Source organism: Dendrobates tinctorius, unplaced genomic scaffold, assembly GCF_039654945.1.
Source record: "Dendrobates tinctorius isolate UK_male_01 unplaced genomic scaffold, ASM3965494v1 ptg000084l, whole genome shotgun sequence".
Classification (NCBI taxonomy): Eukaryota; Metazoa; Chordata; class Amphibia; order Anura; family Dendrobatidae; genus Dendrobates; species Dendrobates tinctorius.
This window is the reverse complement of record NW_027361752.1, coordinates 4,871,320-4,892,600: the sequence shown is the minus strand read 5'-3', so window position 1 is coordinate 4,892,600 and position 21,281 is coordinate 4,871,320. Positions and strand designations below refer to the sequence as shown.

General features: G+C 40.8%; 1 protein-coding gene across 1 annotated transcript in view; it reads left to right on the top strand.

Annotated features, from left to right (window-relative positions):
* Window positions 1–21,281, top strand: part of EPHA6 (EPH receptor A6) — a 1,179,434-nt gene that overhangs the window by 101,570 nt on the left and 1,056,583 nt on the right. Inside the window, exon 2 of the mRNA XM_073584415.1 lies at window positions 820–884. Within this exon, the coding sequence (XP_073440516.1) occupies window positions 820–884 (65 nt within the window). The remainder of the gene's footprint in view (window positions 1–819; window positions 885–21,281) is intronic.

Genomic DNA, 21,281 nt, shown 5'->3' with positions numbered 1-21,281 from the left:
ATCGGTCAACAGCAGGCAGGCAAACACAGCACTCTTTAAGCTTGTGTGAGATCTGCAGTGTTTTGTTGTGCAGAAGAAAGTGCAGGACTGTTGATCTTTGCTGGATACCAGCTAACATAAAATAGCGGAAAAAAAAATGTGCAAACAAACTACTGTACAGGACCATACAGTTCCACAAAGAATAGAATGGACTACAAAAACTAGAATTCACTCCGTGTTAGTGGTAGAGGAATAGCAGAGCTGTGCTGGAAGGCAACAGAGAGAGGCTGGATATGCTACATATCCTCAGCCAGCAGGATGGATCCAATGCTAACTGCAAGATAGAGGCAAGAGGAGCATCCTTAGGGGGCTGAAATGTATAAAATGGGTCAGATTTAACAATGATTTTACTTGCATAAATGAATAATTATATATGATACAGGAAAGATGTATATCTCTGTACCTTGTTAGCCAGTAGATAGAAAAATATACAGAATTGAGAGTCCTCAGTGGTTGATACCTTTTAATGGCTAACTGAAAAGATGGTAACACATTGCAAGAGTAATCTCGAAAGCTTGCAATGTGTTACCATCTTTTCAGTTAGCCAATAAAAGGTATCAACCACTGAGGACTCTCAATTCTGAATATTCTTAATTATATATGTACATTATTATATAACCACATTATGATTTGGGTAAAAAAGAAATTAAAGCTTTTGTAAATTCTACAGTGATCTGTAAACTTCAAAAATGAAGGCTAAAGATGAACATAACATTAATAATAATATTGTACAGAGTAAATGGATGCAATATAGCAATATATTCTTTCTTTTTTCTTCAGTTGTCCTTCTTGACACTACAACAGCTATTGGAGAACTCGGATGGAAGACGTATCCATTAAATGGGGTAAGGAAGCCTTCTTATTTTTAACTATAAAAGTTCCTATTTGGATTCACATGCAAGATCCTTTTCATCTAATTGTATTATGTCTTATCTATATGGCTGTTTTATGGCTGTGTGTGTATGCTGTATCTTTAGTGTCATAGATGGATTAGATCTCATCCTGGGAGATCAAGAAAATCTGAGCTTCAGTTGTTAAATTTGTTGTATTTATTTTTATTATTGATCAATTCTCCTGATGTCTGAATGTAGGAATAAAACATATGTTTTTGATAAAAGAAACAATCTCATGAGATAAAACGCATAAGTGAGGCGGACTGCTTCATATCCTACATGTTGATGCAGGTTATCTTTTGTATATTATTCTCCAGCATGGTGGCCAACCTGACTTTTTATTTTTTGTGGACAGCTTATGGAACATTTTTTTTACGGACACATTGTAAAACCATAATAAAGTATTATTATAATCTGATATGGAGACATTATCTGCCGTCACTGTAAACTGTAAAATGACGATAATTGCAGCCAAAATAAACTGCATACATGTCTTCATTTAAAAAAAAATCATGGATGCCTTAATTTTCTTACAGACTGGGCAAAAAGTGCCTGATTTTTACAGACTGTGCCGGAATTTCTGGATGGTTGGCAACCCTGTTCTCCAGTGCTTTGCCAATACAGGATAGTCATCTATTTTCAATATGAATCTTACTATTCTTATATAATACATGGATGATTGATGTATCAGGATTTCATTGACTTGAAAAAATCCAGTGCTACTAGCGACCAACCAGTTTTAATATCATTTTCCATGCATGCGAAAATGATACATACATTCTAACATTAACCAAGTTTCCCATTCTTTTCTCCCAAGATTGATGAAAAGTGGTGAGATTACTTGTCAATCACTCTATTAGGGGACCTTCATTAAACCAAGGCATAATGAGATAGAGGTGTGCAGTCAGCCAAATATATAAAGTTTCAGTGCCTATATATGATTTTGCCTTTTCGATCACACTTATGTATGATGTGAAGGCTTAGATTGAATTTGTAGCTTTCAGTGGATGCTTCCGTTTAACCCACTGAGAATTTTTCCTTCCTTTCATCCTCATTTTCTCAGTGCAATTGTTTGAGTCCATTTGATTTGCAGGATGTTATTTTACCACTATTGTGGGTTACACCAATGTTGTAATAGCAATTCCATCTAACCATTGGTGTTCTTCCAACCATTTCGGAGCTTGGACACTGGCTCTGCCTGCCACAGCGCAGAATTGCAAATAGAATGGAAAGGAGTCACGCTCAACTAACAGGTTCTGCTTTATTCAGATATAATTAATTCAAAGGACAACTAACATCCGATTCGTCACGAGAAAACATTTGCAGCATGTTGCGAGTGCCTCCACAAATCGGACCAGGCACACCAATACAAGTCTACGCACAAAGACAATTGAGAAGATGGAGAAATTAAGTTCTCCATCTTCTCCACACCTCTGATAGGATTCTCGTGTGTGAGAGAATCAGATCACACTAACTTCACACTCATGAAGTGTCATTAGCATAATCGGCCCGATTCTTTCACGACTGTCTGACTGCAGCCTAACAGATTAAGAGATGTTTCCCTCTTTATTGTATGTTTACACACAGTGATTTTTTAAAAAGTTTTTTTTTTTTTTTAAAGAAATGTAAAATATAAAAAAGGAACTCATACTTCTCCTTTCCACTGGATCCACTTTACAAAAGGCTAGATAAAACACTACACTACTTTTTGAAAAACAACACTGAGTAAATCAATCCTAAACATTTCTGAATTAGGCTATGTGCACACAAAGTTTTTGGAGCTGAAAATGGGCAGAAACCTCCACATCCTCCTCAAAATTTCATAACTCTTCAAACACTTTAGAGTTAATGCTCAGTTTCCACTCCAAAAATTGGTCAAAAAGACTTAGTGTGCACATAGCCTCAGCGAAGTCCAATTACAGTTATGAGAAAAGCTAAGTACACCCTCTTTGAATTTTACAGGACATAATAAACAAAAGAGTTTTGGAAGCCTAAAATGAGCGAAAACGCCAAGATTTTTAGGAGAATTTGGATAACTTCTGCTCAGTTTCTGCTCGAAAACTCCTCAAAAAACTCTACATCCTACATCTTCTATTTTAGAGAGCTGGCGGTTTCCAAACGAAGCTATCAGACGATTGAACATGTTACTACTTTTAACCGCTGCAAGGTTCCCAATATTAGCATTGACATGCTGTACATTATATCTATTTTTTACGGTGGTTTTGCTGCACTTTTTTGAGATGGATTCTGGACAGAATACACCTGAAAAACATATGTGCACATACCCTATCGCTGTAAAGAAAAGTGAGCCAAAGTTCCTCCAGGATTATGTGAAAAACTAAATCTTCAAGATATTCCTGCTAAAGGTGGTTCTACAAGCTATTATATAATTTGGTATGCTTAGTTCTCCACACCTTTCTTCGGGCGCATTTTTGCCTATTTTTTTTTATAAATTACACGTGTAATTTGTTATGTGTTGTCGTTCATCTGAATTTGCAGTTAACCAATTTTAAGACATTCTAAGAACCAGATATTTTTTGTGTTATGACTTGTTTCCTAAAACCATATAATTCAAATAGGGTGTACTTCTCATGACTATATTTTTTATAGTTTTATATATAAATTAATACTGTTTTAGTCTCAAAACTTCTTGTGCTTTACTCATTCAACATGTTCTTCAACCCTCATTCATTTCTCCCAAATTCTCCCATTCTGTCTATTTTTTCACTTGAGGGAGCTAACCAGATTGGGAAAAATGCTGCATTTTTTGTGTGCTTTGCTAAGTAATTCCAGCATCTGGCTATTCAGACTAATGCCTTACAAACATATGGCGCATTTGCATCCATGTGCAGCACATATTTATAATTTTCCCATGTAATTAGCCGGTACCAATAATACAAATCCAAATTATTACTGTTAAAAATACATGTTTGGTTCGACACTTCTCACATTCGATAGATAAGGAAGTCTGTCCAGAATTAGTCGATCTTGTTAATAAATAGTTAAAGACATTATAACGAGGAGTTATTTATGACATACGAAGCTTCGGTGATCAAAGACTCCAGTGCAATTTAACATAACTTTCAACTCTCCCTAGATGACTGGACATCTTAATGAAATGATGTGGCAGCCAATCGGTGTCGCTGGCAGTCTAATTCAGACTCAAGTGAAAAGCCTATATTAAAATCATATTAAAATCAAACTAATTTTAAACACTTCCCACTGCTTCCAAATAGTTTCTTCCCCTGGCAAGGTCACATATGACTTCAAATAAAGCTGCAATTAGCAGAGAGGATTTTGTTTTTGCACTCTGCTGCTGATTATTTGCAGTAATCTTTAATCAATTGCACTCACTGTATCCTATATTATTAAAAACCACAATCAGTCTACCCCCTAGAGTGCAAATGATTTGAGTACCATGCAGAAAGGGGCCATTGTATATCACATACTCGCCATAAGCAGGCAGAGAAGATGAGGATTGCACAAGATCTCTACTTAAATGACAAGCTTTGAAGGACATCTTGACCCAAAATGTTACATGAACATACGTGAAGGCAAAACACACAGTTTATATTGGCATAACAAATAGTAATGACAACTTATACTTTAAAGATCACCAGTAGAGGTGAGTGGATCATTTGAAATTTCGAATTTGCCAAATTTTCCCCCATAACACTTCTCTCAGCAGTTCAACCCTCTATATGGTGCGATCGATATCGATCGAAGCATTTAGAGGGCAGGAAAAGGAAGGGGGCCCCCTTTGCCCTCCATTGGGCTCCCCCACGATGTCACTGCAAGGGGTCAATCATTGCCAGAAGTACAATATGTCACAAGAAAAAAACAGTGCCAGAATCATTGGGCTCCAATGAAGCTCTCTAAAGTTATTACCTCATAAAGTGACACTGGTCAGAATTGTAAAATTTGGCCTGGTCTTGATGGTGAAAACAGGCTTCGGGGGTCAAGAGGGTTAAGGCTGATTTTACACATCGAAATTTCACCGTCCATTTATGGATCCCGGTTTCATATGTAAACATTCAGTATATGAGGTTGTTGAGCTGAGTCAGGAAGCCATGTGTGTGAATAGCAGCTGAATCCAAAATACAGTGTTGTATAAAAATTCCATAAGGTTTGTACATTACAAAATACTATGGCCTTTCCCAAATTAAAATTAAACCAAAAAGGTATTTTGACTTAATGACTTAATAGTGTCAAGTTTACAGAGGATTCAGATTTCACATCAAGGAAGTCAGATGTCAGTTATTTTTTTTTCACAGCGAGGTCCTCATTGGACAAAAATGCACAAAACCTTGTCATATGAACAACAAAGTGGATTTTCAATGTAAATCAATAGAACAGCCACTTTGAAGATCTCTGTCAAATCGGAAGTAATGCCATATCCACCTGTGATCTGACAGCTGAGATCACTGACGTAATGTAATTTCTTCTGGTCTGACAGAAACTATTGGCGAGATCAGCACTGCAGAGGAGAGCATACTCCAGGTTTAGGTATGGCTTATTTGGTTCTTTTATAAGATGGCTTCCAATTGGTAATTTTTAGTAAAGAGCTAAAAACCCTTTTAACTGTGCCCACAACAACTATGTTCTAAATATAATGAAAATGCCATCCTATTGCACCAATAAGTTTACAAAGTGAGGTCATGATGTCATTGTCCATTGTGATTACATCACACAGCCGAAACTCTAAACAGACAGTGATGCAGTGAGTTACAGTAAGGAAAAGATGTGATTTCAAAATGGCAAGCTAGTGATTATTTGTGAAGGCCATGCTATGTTATGTACATCTTTGTACATGGTTTAAAGGAGTTTGATAGTAGTTGCAAGATATTGTAGGCCAACTAAAGTCCCCCATTCACAATAGATAGTGATCGGCTGAGTGATGGTTTTCCTGTTTTCTCTATGAAGAGTCACTGCCAAACTTCTTTGGCTGCAGCTTGTCTCAGGGAGAACGAAAAGATCTGATGTCCAAAATTGGATATGCAGGATGCTCCCCTCTCCAAAATTATCAATGACTGGGGAATTGGGATGTCTCTATGTACATTAGGCTGTCTGGCAATCCAACCAACAACGATGGATTCAGATTATATTACTTTAATTGTGTGGCATATATTTTTTGCATATGCAAACAAAGACCTTCCTACTCAAACATTAATGAATGGACAGCATTCAGACAGCAAAATGACAGAATCTGTGTCTTTCTTTTGGACTGATTGATTTTGATTCAATTGCGTGATTTGAATTTGTGACTTGGATCAAAAATATGAGAAAGAACACTGTTTGCACTACTAAGGAGGGTGCACAAGTAGGTTCCCACACCTTAAGTGATCAGTAAAATAAACTTGGCACTCAACTTTGGAAAAGGTAAATAAGTTTTAATGCAGTCAAGCAAAAAACATTTTGGCCCCACCTGGCCTTCTTCAGTTACAGACTACAGTGAGAGCTTGTTATCTTATATGAATGATATCATAGTGGACAGTCACAGAATCGCTTTAAGTGATGGGCTGTCATATGGACCACATGGGAAGAATATGCCCTGGTTACCGTGAACGTCCTAGTAGAATATAGGTAGGTACGTGCATCTGCCATGTAGAGATGCCATGTCCACGGCCAGGTGGGGCCGAAACGTTTTTTGCTTGACTGCATTAAAACTTACTTACCTTTTCCAAAGTTGAGTGCCAAGTTTAATTTTCGGATCAGAAAAATAGACACGTCTGCTTTTGTTGTGTGGACACTCGATCATATCATTGAAAAGCACGATTGAAACATGTACATGATCTACGGACACCTGAATGAGGTCTAACGCCTCCTTTTATCTGGTAGCTACAATAGATTTGTGATTGCTAATTATCATAGATGAGCCATTTATAAAGAAGTCAGGGAAAGTCAAATTTGGAGAGTCAGAGTCGAAGTTAATCCAACATAAGATCAGTTATGACTAATGAAGTTTTCCGAAACGCGTCAGTTGTTTGATGGCGTGTGTTCAATGGTTTTCCACGTATGGAATAAAGTTATAGTAAGCACAGAGTTTCTCAAGAAGGACGGCATGCTGGCTTTTCTCTTATCAGACTCAGAGTTGGTTTCACAAATTCCCAGACTGAAAAGCAGAGTTTTTAGGCAATGTCAAATACATATTAAACATTTATTTTTAAATAAATCTGATTTTACGATCAAGGTTTCTGTAGCTATAAAGGGCATTGACAAATAGTTGGATGATAGGATTTTATGACATTTGAAGGGTGAAGCATTTTTAATTAAAAGTAAATGGAATTTTTTAATAAATGCCATAAGACCCAAAGGTTTATATGAATCCTATAGGATTCTAGTGCTGCTGAAGTGGTTGGATCGCATAAAAAGCAGATATTGTATAACATGTGCCGATGTGTGCAATCAGGCATCAGAAGTTATTTTCCAGTTTCTGTACAAAGGGCACCAAAGGACAACGGGTTACATGCTCTACCCTATAGAGAGAAAAACAAAATGTCTTTCTTATCAGCCATAAATGTACTGTATTTTATATGGATTAGCTGCACTTCCACACAGCAGGATTGTTATGGACACTGCGACTGCTAATATAAAGGCATTTAAATTCACACTTCACAATGCAAGTCATAAATAATGTACCGGTACCGTGATGAGAAATCATGAATACAAAGGTCGTTTATTTGTTGAGATGGTTCTGTTAGTTGAAAGGAACTTTTGGAAAGTGAGAGACAGGCGATAAGCGGCAGAAACGGAAGCAAACATGAAAGATAATAGACAAACAGAAGATGATGAGATTGAATAGATTATGCAGAAAGGGATACGTTAAACTAAGAAGGTAGACTAGAGAATGCAGAGTGTGATGTTACAATGGATACAAGAGCCATGGGAGTATATATATATAAAAAATGAGGGGCAAGGATCATCTGGGCAAGTTAAAACAGAAGAAACACGTTAGCACCATATTGAGTGATGTGGTCAATAACATTGATGTATAGTGAAATCCCTTCCTTTAGTATCAATAGGGCCTAAGGGTATGTTCACACAGTTTTTTTTAATAAAGATTTTAATGGTTTTGCATCAATACCCACATCAAAAACCGCTTGAAATACTCTTGGAATAGGCATCAAATTGCATATAATGGGAAATTGTCAAAATTAGGGTTTATTCAGACAAACGAATAAATCGGAAGAGTGCTATCCGACATTTCATGAGATAACTCTCGCTCCGTTGTTATACTATGGAGCAGTGCTAACTAGTGTCTATTTTCTCCTGCCGAGTTGGCATGAGAAAAAAAATCGCTGCATGCTGCGATTTGCTATGTATTTCGGAGGGCATACATCCATACAAGTCTATCGGTGCATCATGTCATCTGAGTGCAGTGCGATTATCGTGGATGCTGACAATGGAGGAGATGGAGAAATTGCTTTCTCCCTCTACTCCGCACCTGTGATTCAGTTCTCTCATGCAAGAGGATCGGAGCACAGTGACACTTGACTCACGGTCACACCAGATTTTAAGCTTAGTGTCATTAGCATCTCTCGTCGAATACTATACACTAATGTGAACATGGCCTGACACGTAGAGAAAAACAGCACAGTGTGTAATATGTTTTCTTATTATAAAGTAATAGAAAGCTTATTAAAAGAGTATTTGAAGTGGGTTTTGACATGGATTTTGGAGTGGAAACTGAAAACAGAAAGCTCTATATCAACATACCCTACCAGTTTCTCATATATTCTGGATTATAAACTCATAGAAAGGAATATCATCTTTACTTAGCTAGAGGGTAGCCAGCACAAACTGTGAAACCTCCCGTTATCACTTTTTTTTAGGCGAGACTTGTCCTCAGTTTGATGACCCTAAAGTGCTATAATTGCAGTATCGAGCTTTGAGGACAAGAAAATAACCTTGAAAAAATAAGGTGAACTGGACAGTTATTGGAGCGCCCAGCAGGGCCGGGGGGTACTCGGTACTGGGCCGGTTAGGCTCTTTCAAAGGGGAAGTATGTCACGGTGGTGATGGTGACCCGGTCTTTGGCCCTTGGTGTCCAATAAAGATGATGGAAGTTCAATGAGGAGGAAGATGGTAGGATAGTTGTAGGGGAAAAGGGGAATCGTGACGCCACCTGTGGTATTCGGCTAAGGTGGCCGACGCTGCACTGCAGATCCTCTGGGATGGTGTTAGGGCAGCGGAAATGGTAAAGCTCTCCACAGGTAGAGCTGTTTCCCAGGGCAGCTGAGCCGGTGACGGTGATGGTGAATGCGCTGCAAAGCAGGTGAGATGTAAATGACACAATGGACACAGTTGGGTGCAGTTTCAGGGTCTTTACTCACAATTCCTGCATGCGGTAGCCCACTTGGTACTGTGTCCTCCGGGGAAGGGGTCCAGCCAACTCCCAGGTAGATCAGGAACACCTTTTCAGGACTCCTCTTTGTGTTCTCCTTTCTTGGCCGTCTCTTTCTGCACTGATCTCTCCCTTCTTTCCTGTCCTGCACCTTCATAAGCAGTGTCCCCAATCCAGCAGCCTCGTACCTTGCCGAGTGACGTGTGTCAGGCCCCAGTGTCCTTTATCTCTACAGCTGCCTTTTTAAGGAATGCTTGTGGAGTTGGCTGATGCACTTGCAATTACCTCAGCCTCCGGCTTTCTAGCTGAGCCTTGTAGTTCTCCACTAGCCTCAAGGGCCGGCTCCCTTACTGCGGCCTGGTCCTTCCTTTTCAGGATACGGGCCCCACAGGTGGCCAGTCACACTACCCGTGCCCCTAGGACCCCATTTTATTCTAGGAGTTGCTTTCCTTCTAGATGTTTCTCACTTCTCTGACCCTCACTCCTCTCACGTCAGCCCTGCTCCTCTGCTGTCCTGTAACCAACTGACTAGTTTCTGGAAGGATCTATTTACCTCAGGACTAGCTCCTCCCACCAACTGTCACCTCCTTGTCGCTAATTGGATCACATTCCTCACACCACCTCCTAAGCTCCTCCCCCTCTACCTACCTTTCCCACTTGCCTCCCAACACCCTTTCCTAGCCAGTCTGGGATGAGGCCATCCTCCTGAAGGGTGCCCTGACTAACTAGTGTGTGTTGGGTGTGAGTGTTAGGAGTCCTAGGTGGTGCTTCTTCCTTACCTGAGGGTGGGATACCACACCTCTGGATGAGGTGCCGTACCTCTGTGGCGACTGGACCCTCAGAGGCACCACATTCCCACATATCTCCAGTTTTGGTCCAAGAGATGTCCATCAAGCATAGATGAGAGGGGATGTAATCAAGATCGCAAGGCAGGTAAATGCTGAAGAAAACCTCAAGGGACATGAGGAGATTCATTTGAGCACAGTGCAGGAGTTGATAAAATGTTTTTCTACAGTATTCTTTCCTACTACTGCCTTACATCCGTGTGATCGGAAATATCTCCTTAGTCTCTATATATTCCCAATGACAGGTCCTCAGTCTTTGTTTAGGTCAATATAGAGCATTTTGTTCAAAGAGAATTTTGAAACAAATCCATTCTAAAATCCTCAAAATCTTGTAATACTCTTTCTGTAGCAAAAACTCGATTCCAAGGGTAATTATGACTTCTTGTTTTGATTATTAGGATGACTTCCCAATTTTAACTTTTAATATAGAACAGCGTGAAAATGTGTTAGATTGTACTTGCCTTTTTTATCATTCTCATACTTTTATCTAACAGAGTGTACAGTTTGTAGCTATGGAGATCAACCACCTGTTAGGCGTCGGATTTCTGTCGCTGCACAGCGAGAATCCTGAGCCTTACCTCCAGCGGTCTCCCATTCCTCTCCAGCCGCAGAGGAGGTTGCTCAGCAAACTCGTCGGTCCAGGCGCTCTGCCCAGACCAGCTCCATGGGTTTGCTTGCTGCTGCCACCTCTGGCGCAGCTATGACAATACATGCTGCTCAGCAGCGAGATTCTCCAGGGACTAAGTCCCCATGTCGGGCCACTGAGCATGCCAGTGGAGTGATCTCCCATTGGATATCGAAGGTCACGTGCTCAGGTCCTGCTCCTGTTCGGATTGGCCCATCCTAGAAGCCAGGAAGGTCCCGGACGCTTGCAGCTATAAAAGGTTCGCATGGCCGCTCGGCCATGCGCTAGGATAAGACTGTATTTACAGACTATGTGGAGTGAGTGATGTATGCACGTATGAATGTCTCTGGTGAATGACTCATTAAGAAACCCCTACCCTTGGTACGCATGTGTTGTGCAGCCTAGCCTGCTAGCGCCCAGGCTTAGGTGTAGGTAGGACAGAGGTTGAGTCAGGCATCAGTCCTCACCAGGGACTCGGCACGCCTCAGTGCACATGCTCCACTTCATAGCCAGCATCTATAGCGGCACTCGCGGCAGCGACTCCGCGCGCTCAGTGGGCCTAGAAGGACTCTAACCCGTGTCCTTGGGGTAGTGTTCTGTGGCCATACACTGTGTGCTCTATTGGCTGGCCTCTGTGAGCTGCTCTATTGGCCGGGCTCTGTGAGCTAAACAAGCTCCAGCGTTTACGTTCAGCGGTTGTGCGACTCTGTGCATTAACAGAGTTCGCACCTGTTCACATTGGGTGACGTAACCCACGTGTAACTGTTTTTATGCCACTCTATTCTTCCACCATTACTTAGCAGCAGTGTATCCCCTCTGCACGGTGGAACCCGGGCTGCGAACGCACCTACTATTATTTTATAATTTGGTGCGTTCCGCCAGCCCTAACACCACCACAGCGTGGCTGAGGATGTGAAGTAGCTACATTCCAGGATGATGATCTGAATCATCTGATCCCAGTCTCCTGTGTTCCCCATCTCAACTCTTCAGTCCATTAATTTCTAATCAGTTAGCTGCTCACCTTCCACTCCCTGTTAGCCTCTGACCTGAAGCTGATGTTATCAGTCCTGCAAAATCACAAAACTCTTTAGAAAGCCAGTGCTTCTTCACTTTTAAAACAGTCATCCTGTTGCTGCTCCCATAGAAAGGATTTCATTTTAAACAGCTTTTTAATAAACCATTGCTTCTTTATTGCTTATCCCAAAATATGGATACTTTTTTTTGAAGGCTTGTTAAAAAAAACAGACAATTTTACAAGATTGACTCACCTCTATAGGCCATCCATTAAGTTGTTCTCTTTGGTTCTTTACTTTCTTAATTCTTTGACATCATGTTCATATCTTCAGTTTTTTACTGATTTTATTTTTCCTCTCAGTTTTTCTTCTGCTGTAAAACAATTTGTAAAAGTAGTAATTGTTAGTGTTTGCATCTCTGCCGTGTGTGTGTCTGTCTAGTCAGTTAATGTTTTATTACTTATACAATATGTGTAATGAGAGGCTCGGTGGAGGACGTCTGTGCACCTCGTGCATAACAAAATGTCTTGTTTTTACAAAAATATTTGTGGTTTTACTTTATTGCTCTTCTCCTCAGGACTTAAAATGTGCCATCATTGTAAACTTAGCTGAATTATGACTCGTAGGTTGTTCTCTTTTTTCTAAACTGTCATGCGGATGATAATTAAGGGAAAAGATTTACATTTATAAACTGGGGCTGGAGATGACATAGAGGTATGTGAAGCCCTCATTAGCATTCTTCAGACTTTTTTTCAATAGCAGAGCGGGTTCAGTTTTTTGGCAGCACAAATTGATTAGCTCTAATTGAAAAACTTATTGCAAATTACTATGCTAATCAGGGTGAATCTAGTCCGAGCAGGTAGAGCACGGAAAGAAACTGAAATTATATCTTGGTCTGTGCACTTGTTATTTTGGCTACAGTAGACAGTGATATATAAACTACATAAAGGACTTCCATTCCATCAAAGAATGTGACATAAAGATAATGCTGGAGATGTTCCTGTTGGGGTTGTCCCGTTAAATACATTTATCACCTTTCCACAATATAAGTGATAAATCTATAACTAGAGATGAGTGGATTGATCGCTGGAGGATCAACTTAGAGTTTCATTTCCAGGAATTCGAAGTTCCTCAAGAATTTGAAAAATCTGCAAATTGAGTCTCATTGATGAGACAGAAGAGAATATGCATGCCCTACACCATTTCCAACACTGCCGAAGACTGGGAGAGTCGGCTAATGATAAAAGCATGGTCTCACAGGTTTCAGCCTAATCCATGAATCTATAACATCACATGGTCTATCTCAGTCAATGAGGGAGGCTTTCATGTGCAGTCTAGAAAATGGGGGCCTTGTTATGCTTGTACAGTGTAGGGGTACACAGTCAAAGAGCAAAGCCTTGCTGCTATCACTGCAGAAGCAGATAGTAAATGGGAGTGGCAGTTTCATTGTTTGATTATTAAAAGGGTTGTCTGATCCAAATCGATAAGTCTGCACTCACTTAGGGTGACTGCAGACTTATGAATCCCCCGAGCGCACAGGTCACTGCGAGGATTCGCCGGTTTCTGACCCGGTATCGGTGGGTATGTATGAGTTATACACACACCCAGCCAGTAGGTGTAGTCCCGCTCTCCATGCACTGGTATAAAAGTGTAGGAATCGAGGCCATGCCCGCTGCACGGGAGTATCTATAACTCATACATACCCTCTGGTACCCAGAAATCCGTGAATCCTCGCAGTGTACAGTGTGCTCGGGGGATTCATAAGTCTGCAGTCACACAGAATGACTGCAGACTTATTTATTTGGACCAGACATCTCCTTTAATACAAAAATTCAAGTGACATATAGGAAAGTGCTATAGCTGTAGAGTCACTGGGCCTGAAGAGATTGATCTGAGATGTACTGCTGTAAAAACACCTTAATAGCCTTTTAGCCATTTAGGAGAATAATATAACTAACCATCATAACTACCTGTATGCCCAAATCAAGTTGCCCAGGGTCTGTTGGCTGATAGCTGACACCTAGAGTTGATCAAAAAACTTTAGATAGGTGCTTATCCAAACAGCTCTATCGCTTCCCAAATAGCTGCCTTGGGAACCTGGATACCTCGAGCGCTCCCGATAATCAGCTGTTCAGAACCGCAGCTGCATGTGTCACGGCTGTGTGACAGTCACACCGTATACAGCTGGGAGAAGGTGCTGTGGTCAGTTGAGACAAAAATTGAACTCTTTGACATTAACTTAGCTCACCATGTTTGGAGGAAGAGAAATGCTGCCTATGACCCAAAGAACACCATCCCCACTGTCAAGCATGGAGGTGGAAACATTATGTTTTGGGGGTGTTTCTCTGCTGCGGGCACAGGACTACTTCACCGCATCAATGGGAGAATGGATGAAGCCATGTACCGTAATATTCTAAGTGACAACCTCCTTCCCTCCACCAGGACATTAAAAATGGGTCGTGGCTGGGTCTTCCAGCAACACAATGACCCAAAACATACAGCCAAGGCAACAAAGGAGTGGCTCAAAAAGAAGCACATTAAGGTCATCGAGTGGCTTAGCCAGTTTCCAGACATTAATCCCAAAGAAAACTTATGGGGGGAGTTGAGGCTCCGATTTGCCAAGCGACAGCCTCAAAATCTTAATGATTTAGAGAAGATCTGCAAAGAAGAGTGGACCAAAACTCCTCCTGACATGTGCGCAAACCTCATCATCAGCTACAAAAAAAGTCTGACTGCTGTGCTTGCCAAAAAGGGTTTTGCCACCAAGTATTAAGTCTTTTTTGCCTGAGGAATCAAATACTTATTTCTCAATGCAAAATACAAGGAAATTTATATAATTTATACAATGTGATTTTCTGGATTTTATTTTTGATATTCAATCTCTCAATGTTAAAATTAACCCACCCCTAAAATTATAGACTGTTCATGTCTTTGTCAGTGGGCACACTTACAAAATCAGCAAGGGATCAAATACTTATTTCCCCCACTGTACATAAAAAAATATTGGCATCTGAATTAGGCCTAATGTATAGAAGACGATTTGTCAATTAATTATCCATACATGAAAGGCACTGATGAAACGCTGATGGTAAAGAACTGACACACTGACCAAACACTGATGAAAATATAATCCAAAACATTGATGACACTGGGTCAGTTTCTTGCATATGTGAAAAAGTGTACATTCATAAGCCCTGTTATTTTCTTCTCATACATGAGAAAAACGGAACAATTTTCATGAGTGTGCTGGTAGACCTGAGCGAATATCATTGGATCCCTCTTATTTGGCTCACTAATAGTGATTACCAAATGTCACAATCTATTTTTGGATCGATGTCAGATCTGGATCCTCATATATAACCTTTTTTCTTTTCAGGCCATCGGGGGTTAATGTCAGTTTTTGCCCCGGTGGCCGCTGGTGTTACTACAACTTTAGTTAGTCTGCTGATGGGTTTTTCCCCCTGGTGGCTGCTGGTGTTACTGCATTACGATTATTCATCTATGCAGGTGGGTGCCTCCCACCTTCCTATATAAGGTAATCTGGTACATCAGCTGACTATTGGTAATACTGGGCATTTGCTAACCAACCTTGGTGAAGACCGGACCTACCTGGTGCAGAGGGGGTTCAGCTTATCTGGAACAGTGGTGATGCTGCTGGATGCTAATCGGGTGCCTTACTGTGCTGCTTGGATCATTGGCAGCAGATAAAGCTAAGTTTTGGTTTTTAGTTGCCTTAACCCCGTGGTGTCTGTTTTATCTTTTCCTTTTGTGTTATTGGTGCAGTTCACTTTATTCCCTGTCTCACCTCCTGGGGAGGGAGTTGGGTGTTTAGGTCAGGGCTAAACAGGAGATAGGGACAGGTCGGGGACTTGGGCCTCACTACCATCAAGTGTACCCCCAAGTTAGGGAAAGTAAGGGCACCTCCTTAGCCTGAGGGACAGTTCAGGGGCCCAGGTTCCACATCTCCTGTTTTCCCCCTACTGCCCCGTGACACCAAATAGCTGCCTCGGGAACCCGGATACCTGGAGCGCTCCTGATAATATGTGTCACGGCTGGTTGACAGTCACAACACATTTAGCTGCGGCGCTGAACAGCTGATTATCGGAAGCGCTCCAGGTATCCGGGTTCCCGAGGCAGCTATTCGGGAAGAGCTTTAGCTTTTTGGATAAGCACCTATCCGAAGCTATTCGATCATCCCTACTGACATCACTATGGAGTTTAATAGCATTGCATCATTGCTTTGCATTAATAAATAGCCCTCATTAGATTTGGTACATAGTAAGGTGTTTGCACAATAAGCCATGATATATCTTTAAACATCTTGTAAGAGGGATTTTCTCAGCCTCTAATAAAGGCACTCCATGCATATAAAAAGGGTAATACGCTATTAACCGTGGTGCTTTCACTTATCCGTGCGGAATGTGCTATTTCTGTCCTTCATTTGGAAATGTGATCAGCATTTCCTGTTATCGTTCTGATTGCAATAAGACATTTTCATGCACTTGATTTTTAATGTAAGCATAATTTTGGAGATCACTGTGTGATTAAATGTGCAAGGCCTCCAGCTGCTGTCTCTCTCTCTCTCTTTTTTTTTTTTTCGGAATTGTCGGGAGGCAGTATAAGCGTCTGACATTAATATTTATAGACCAATCTCTCAATATATGTCGCTTTTTCTACCAGTGTTTGCAAGGGGTTTATTAAGAGCAGCTCGGATAAGTCAGACCTTGCTTGTCCTGTGTTGCTGCTTGCTTTTAGAATGAAAATACATTGGCAGAAGTCTTCTTAGCCTAAAGCTTATTAAATACACCATTATTATATCCATGACTACACAAGAATAGTTCTGTTGAGGTAATTCCATTATGTGAGTGAAATATTTTAGGTTATGTATCCAACGGGGATAAACAAAATGATTTATGTTATATTTCACCTCGACTTCTCTTCTTACTTTCTTTTTTTTATTTAAATTAGCAATGTAATGAGTTTTCTTTTCCCTCTAGTTTTTCACCACAACTTGAAGCATTTTTCTTCAAAGGTACAGATGTGGGTATAAAACTCAGTAACAGACTGGGGTTCCTTTGGATCACCAGAAGAGAGTGAAACATTTGTTAATATACGTTTATTAGGTTAAGAACTGGCAAATAAATTATATTGATTTGTTTTGATCAGAAGATCGTTTGGTACTTTGGTTGACCTCTATGTCCTGATTTCATTTAGTTTTCTCTGAATTTATTTTCACCATTGGCAGGAAGGGGTTTATTTATCTACACGTTGAATTGTAGGGATGAGATATGGCATACTTGAGACATTTACATCCATCCAGGTGAATATTGACTGATTCATACACAAACCCCTGGTTCTGGCCTTATTATATTCACACTTCTTTCCCAGCCTCTCAAACCCTCTGTGCGTTTGGATACACAGATCCTTCTGATGATGGAGCATCTTGACAAGAGTTGAGCAAATTTTTTCAAAATTTGGTTCCGATTATGATCGGCTGTGAATATTCTATTTGCAATATCTGCCGAACACAGCCGAACGTCATTAGAGTTAATAGGAGCAGAAATGACCGAATATGTTCGGAAGCCATCATCAAACATAAATTCGGCACAAATAGGGCACCAATATGGCACGAATATGGCAAATTCAGATTCGGCAGCCGATTCAGAACATATTCGCTCAACTCTCATCCTGACGTCACACACCAGAAGCATGAGATTTTTCTTCTGGGAGTTTTGGAGGTCTTGTCTTTTTGTTAGAACCCCTAAGATGACCTGGAAGAGAGTTGGTAAGGGTGAGATATGTGAGAAAGGATCACTAATAGTTTACATACATCAAGAAGAAGAAAAAAAATGCCAATAAGCCTCATGAATATGGAAAAATATCAGTTACTTAATAAAATGGTGACATAAACAGCAGGAGACGCCATTAGATAAATAATGTTGAAGTATTATGTAATCACATACAAGGTTATTGTATGAACAAAGAAAGTATAGATTCAATGGGCACCAAAATTGGTTTAAATAACAACAATGCAAAATAACCATGATATGACTCCTCCTGCTGGAATGGCATCAGGCCCAACCTGGGTTTCGGCGATATACCTTCCTCTGAGGGTTGCCAATTTATTGCTGTGTTCCTTCACCTGATCTGTTTTTACCATTACAGTAATTGATATCTTTCCCTTTTTCTAAGTCTTATTAGCATTTTTTCTTTTTTTTGATGTATGTTTGTCTTTTGATGCTGCCTCGAATTAGCCCTTTTTATGTATTTGCCAACCTTACTAGCCACTTGACTATTGTCAAGGGTTTGACAAAACAGAGAGGAGCCAGAAAACAGCAGCGTCTGAGTTCACGTACTCTTGCACTGAATAGAAGCACTTCTCCTTTATATTAAACGGTGCAGGTTTCTATTAGCATTACAGGGGTGAAACTGTTCAGCTTGGAGTCTCAGTGCTGAGATCTCATCTCCCGAGATCTTGGTGCCGAGATCTCCATCTGCGCATGCGCCGCCCCCCCGGCGGACATTTTCCCAGAGTCCACCGCATAAGGAAATCATGGAACTGCGAGGGCTCTGGCCTTTCAAAAAATGTCAGCAGAGCCCCGAATCACCGGACACCCCCACAGCGCCGGACGCCCACAGCAGCACTGGACACCCACAGCAGCTCTGGACGCCCGCAGCAGCGCGCCGCACATCGGAACACCACCTCATCCCAGCCTGCGGCATGCAGCATCACCCCACTCTTGCCTTCCCCAGCAGTGACCCTGGGACCACTCTTCACCGCAGCCACCACCCCTGGTAAGCAATAAGATGCATGGATTATAAGAAGCACCATCACTTTATTAAAAAAATAATTTTTCCTATTTTTCTCCTCAAAATTTGGGGTGGGTCTTATTATCCGGAGCGTCTCATAATCCGAAAAATACGGTATACCCTCGAATAGACACATGGTAAATAGTATGTCAACATCTTGTTCTATTGTCATACGTTTGGCTGGTACACTAGTTTTTAACTGTATTGCTGCACTTTCAGTTCTAATACCTGTGTCCTTTTTTTAACAATGGGAGTGAATGTAAGATTTATGCAACTTTTTCAGCAGCTCTGTGTAATTTGAGTCCTATTGATAGCAACTTTTAATACCCCTTATTAATAGCTAAGACTATTTTTTAGATAACAGTGTCTTGGAGGGCATCTTCTGCTCCAAGCCCTCAGCAAAAGTTGACTCCTCTATAAGTATCAAATAGAGACTTCATTCTGGAGGATACATTTATGTTTCAGTGGTAGCTCCAAGACTTGTTCCGAAAACAAAATTGAAACACTGAATGTTTTGTAGGATTAAAGTTAGTGTTATCCCAAAATAGCCCAATTATCCCCTATCCACAAATTAGGTGATAGCGGGCTGAATGCTCAGATTCGGACAGCTGGGACCCCTGAGATGCTAAGAAAGGAGCTCAGGAGCCCTCAGAGTGGGGCTCATCAGATTATGGTATGTAGAGGAGGTGTGGCTGCTCGACCTCCGCACCATTTATTCTCTATCGGACTGCCGGTAATAGCTGAACACTGCATTCAAACTTTTGCAGCAGTACCATAGACATTGAATGGTGAAGAGGTCAAGCTTGCACATCTCAGCTACATTTAAGATGGAGCTCTATAGAGACCCCATTATTGGGATAGCTGGGACTCCCATTGGTTGTATCCCCAGTGATCAGCAGATATCCCTTATTATCTGGATCGGGGAGATCTTGCTATTTTTGGTATAATATTTTAAATAAATTGAAATAGAAATGTTAAAGGGGTGCTCTCACATAGATGGCATGATGTAGACTGCACACCCAGTGAATAAGTCAGCAGTCACCTACTGTCAGGACGGCACCACTGGATTCATATAAAAAAAACTTGGGGCAGCAGTGGCAAAGTAAAAATGAAGTATTAGGGGGTATGTACAGTGGGGAAAAAAGTATTTAGTTAGCCACCAATTGTGCAAATTCTCCCACTTAAAAAGATGAGAGAGGCCTGTAATTGACATCATAGGTAGACCACAACTATGAGAGTCAAAATGAGAAAACAAATCCAGGAAATCACCTTGTCTAATTTGGCAAGATTTATTTTTCAAATTATGTTGGAAAATAAGTATTTGGTCACCTAAAAACATGCTATATTTCTGTTTCTCACATACCTGTAACTTCTTCTTTAAGAGGCTCCTCTGTCCTCCCCTCATGACCTGTAGTAATGGCATCTGTTTGTACTTGTTATCAGTGTAAAAGACACCTGTCCACACTCCAAACTCCACTATAGTGAAGACCAAAGAGCTGTCGAAGAACACGAGAAACAAAATTGTAGCCCTGCACCAGGCTGGGAAACCTGAATCTGCAATAGGCAAGCAGCTTGGTGTGATGAAATCAACTGTGGGAGCAATAATAAGAAAATAGAAGACATACAATCTCCACACTGATAATCTCCATTTATCTGGGGCTCCATGCAAGATCTCACCCTGTGGGGTCATAATCATCACAAGTATGGTGAGCAAAAATCCCACAACCACTCAGGGGGACCTAGTGAATGACCTGCATAGAGCTGGGACCACCGTAACAAGGCTACCATCAGTAAAACACTACGCCGCCAGGGACTTAGATCCTCCATTGCCAGATGTGTCCCTCTTCCTAAACCAGTACATGCCTGTCTGAAGATTGCTAGAGAGCATTTGAATTATCCAGAAGAGTATTGGAGAATGTCATATGGTCTGATGAAATCAAAGTAGAACTGTTTGGTAGAAACAAAACTCGTTGTGAAAGAACACCATACGTACTGTGAAGCATGAGTGTGGCAACATCATGCTTTGGGGCTGTTTCTCTGCAAAGGAACCAGGACAACTGATCCATGTACTTGAAAGAATGAATGGGGCCATGTATCGTGAGATTTTGAGTGCTAACCTCCTTCTATCAGCAAGGGCATTGAAGATGAAACGTGAATGGGTCTTTAAGCATGATAATGATCCCAAGCACACCACCAGGGCAACAAAAGAGTGGCTCTGTAAGAAGCATATGAAGGTCCTGGAGCGGCCTAGCCAGTCTCCAGATCTCTACCCCATAGAAAACATTTGGAGGGATTTGAAAGTCCGTATTGCCCATTTGACAGGCCCAAAACATCACTGCTTTAGAGGAGATATGCATAGAGGAATGGTCCAACATACCACCAGCAGTGTGTGCTAACCTTGTAAAGACTTACAGAAAACGTTTGACCTCTGTCATTGCTAACACAGGATATATAACAAAATATTGAGATGAACTTTTATTATTGACCAAATTCTTATTTTCCTCCATAATGTGAAAAATAAATCTTGCCAAATCAGACAAGGTGATTTTCTGGATTTGTTTTCTCATTTTGACTCTCATAGTTGAGGTCTACCTATGATGTCAATTACAGGCCTCTCATCTTTTTAAGAACTTACACAATTAGTGGCTGACTAAATACTTTTTTCCCCACTGTAACTAAAGTTCTTATTTTTACATAGAGGAATCCTAAGGA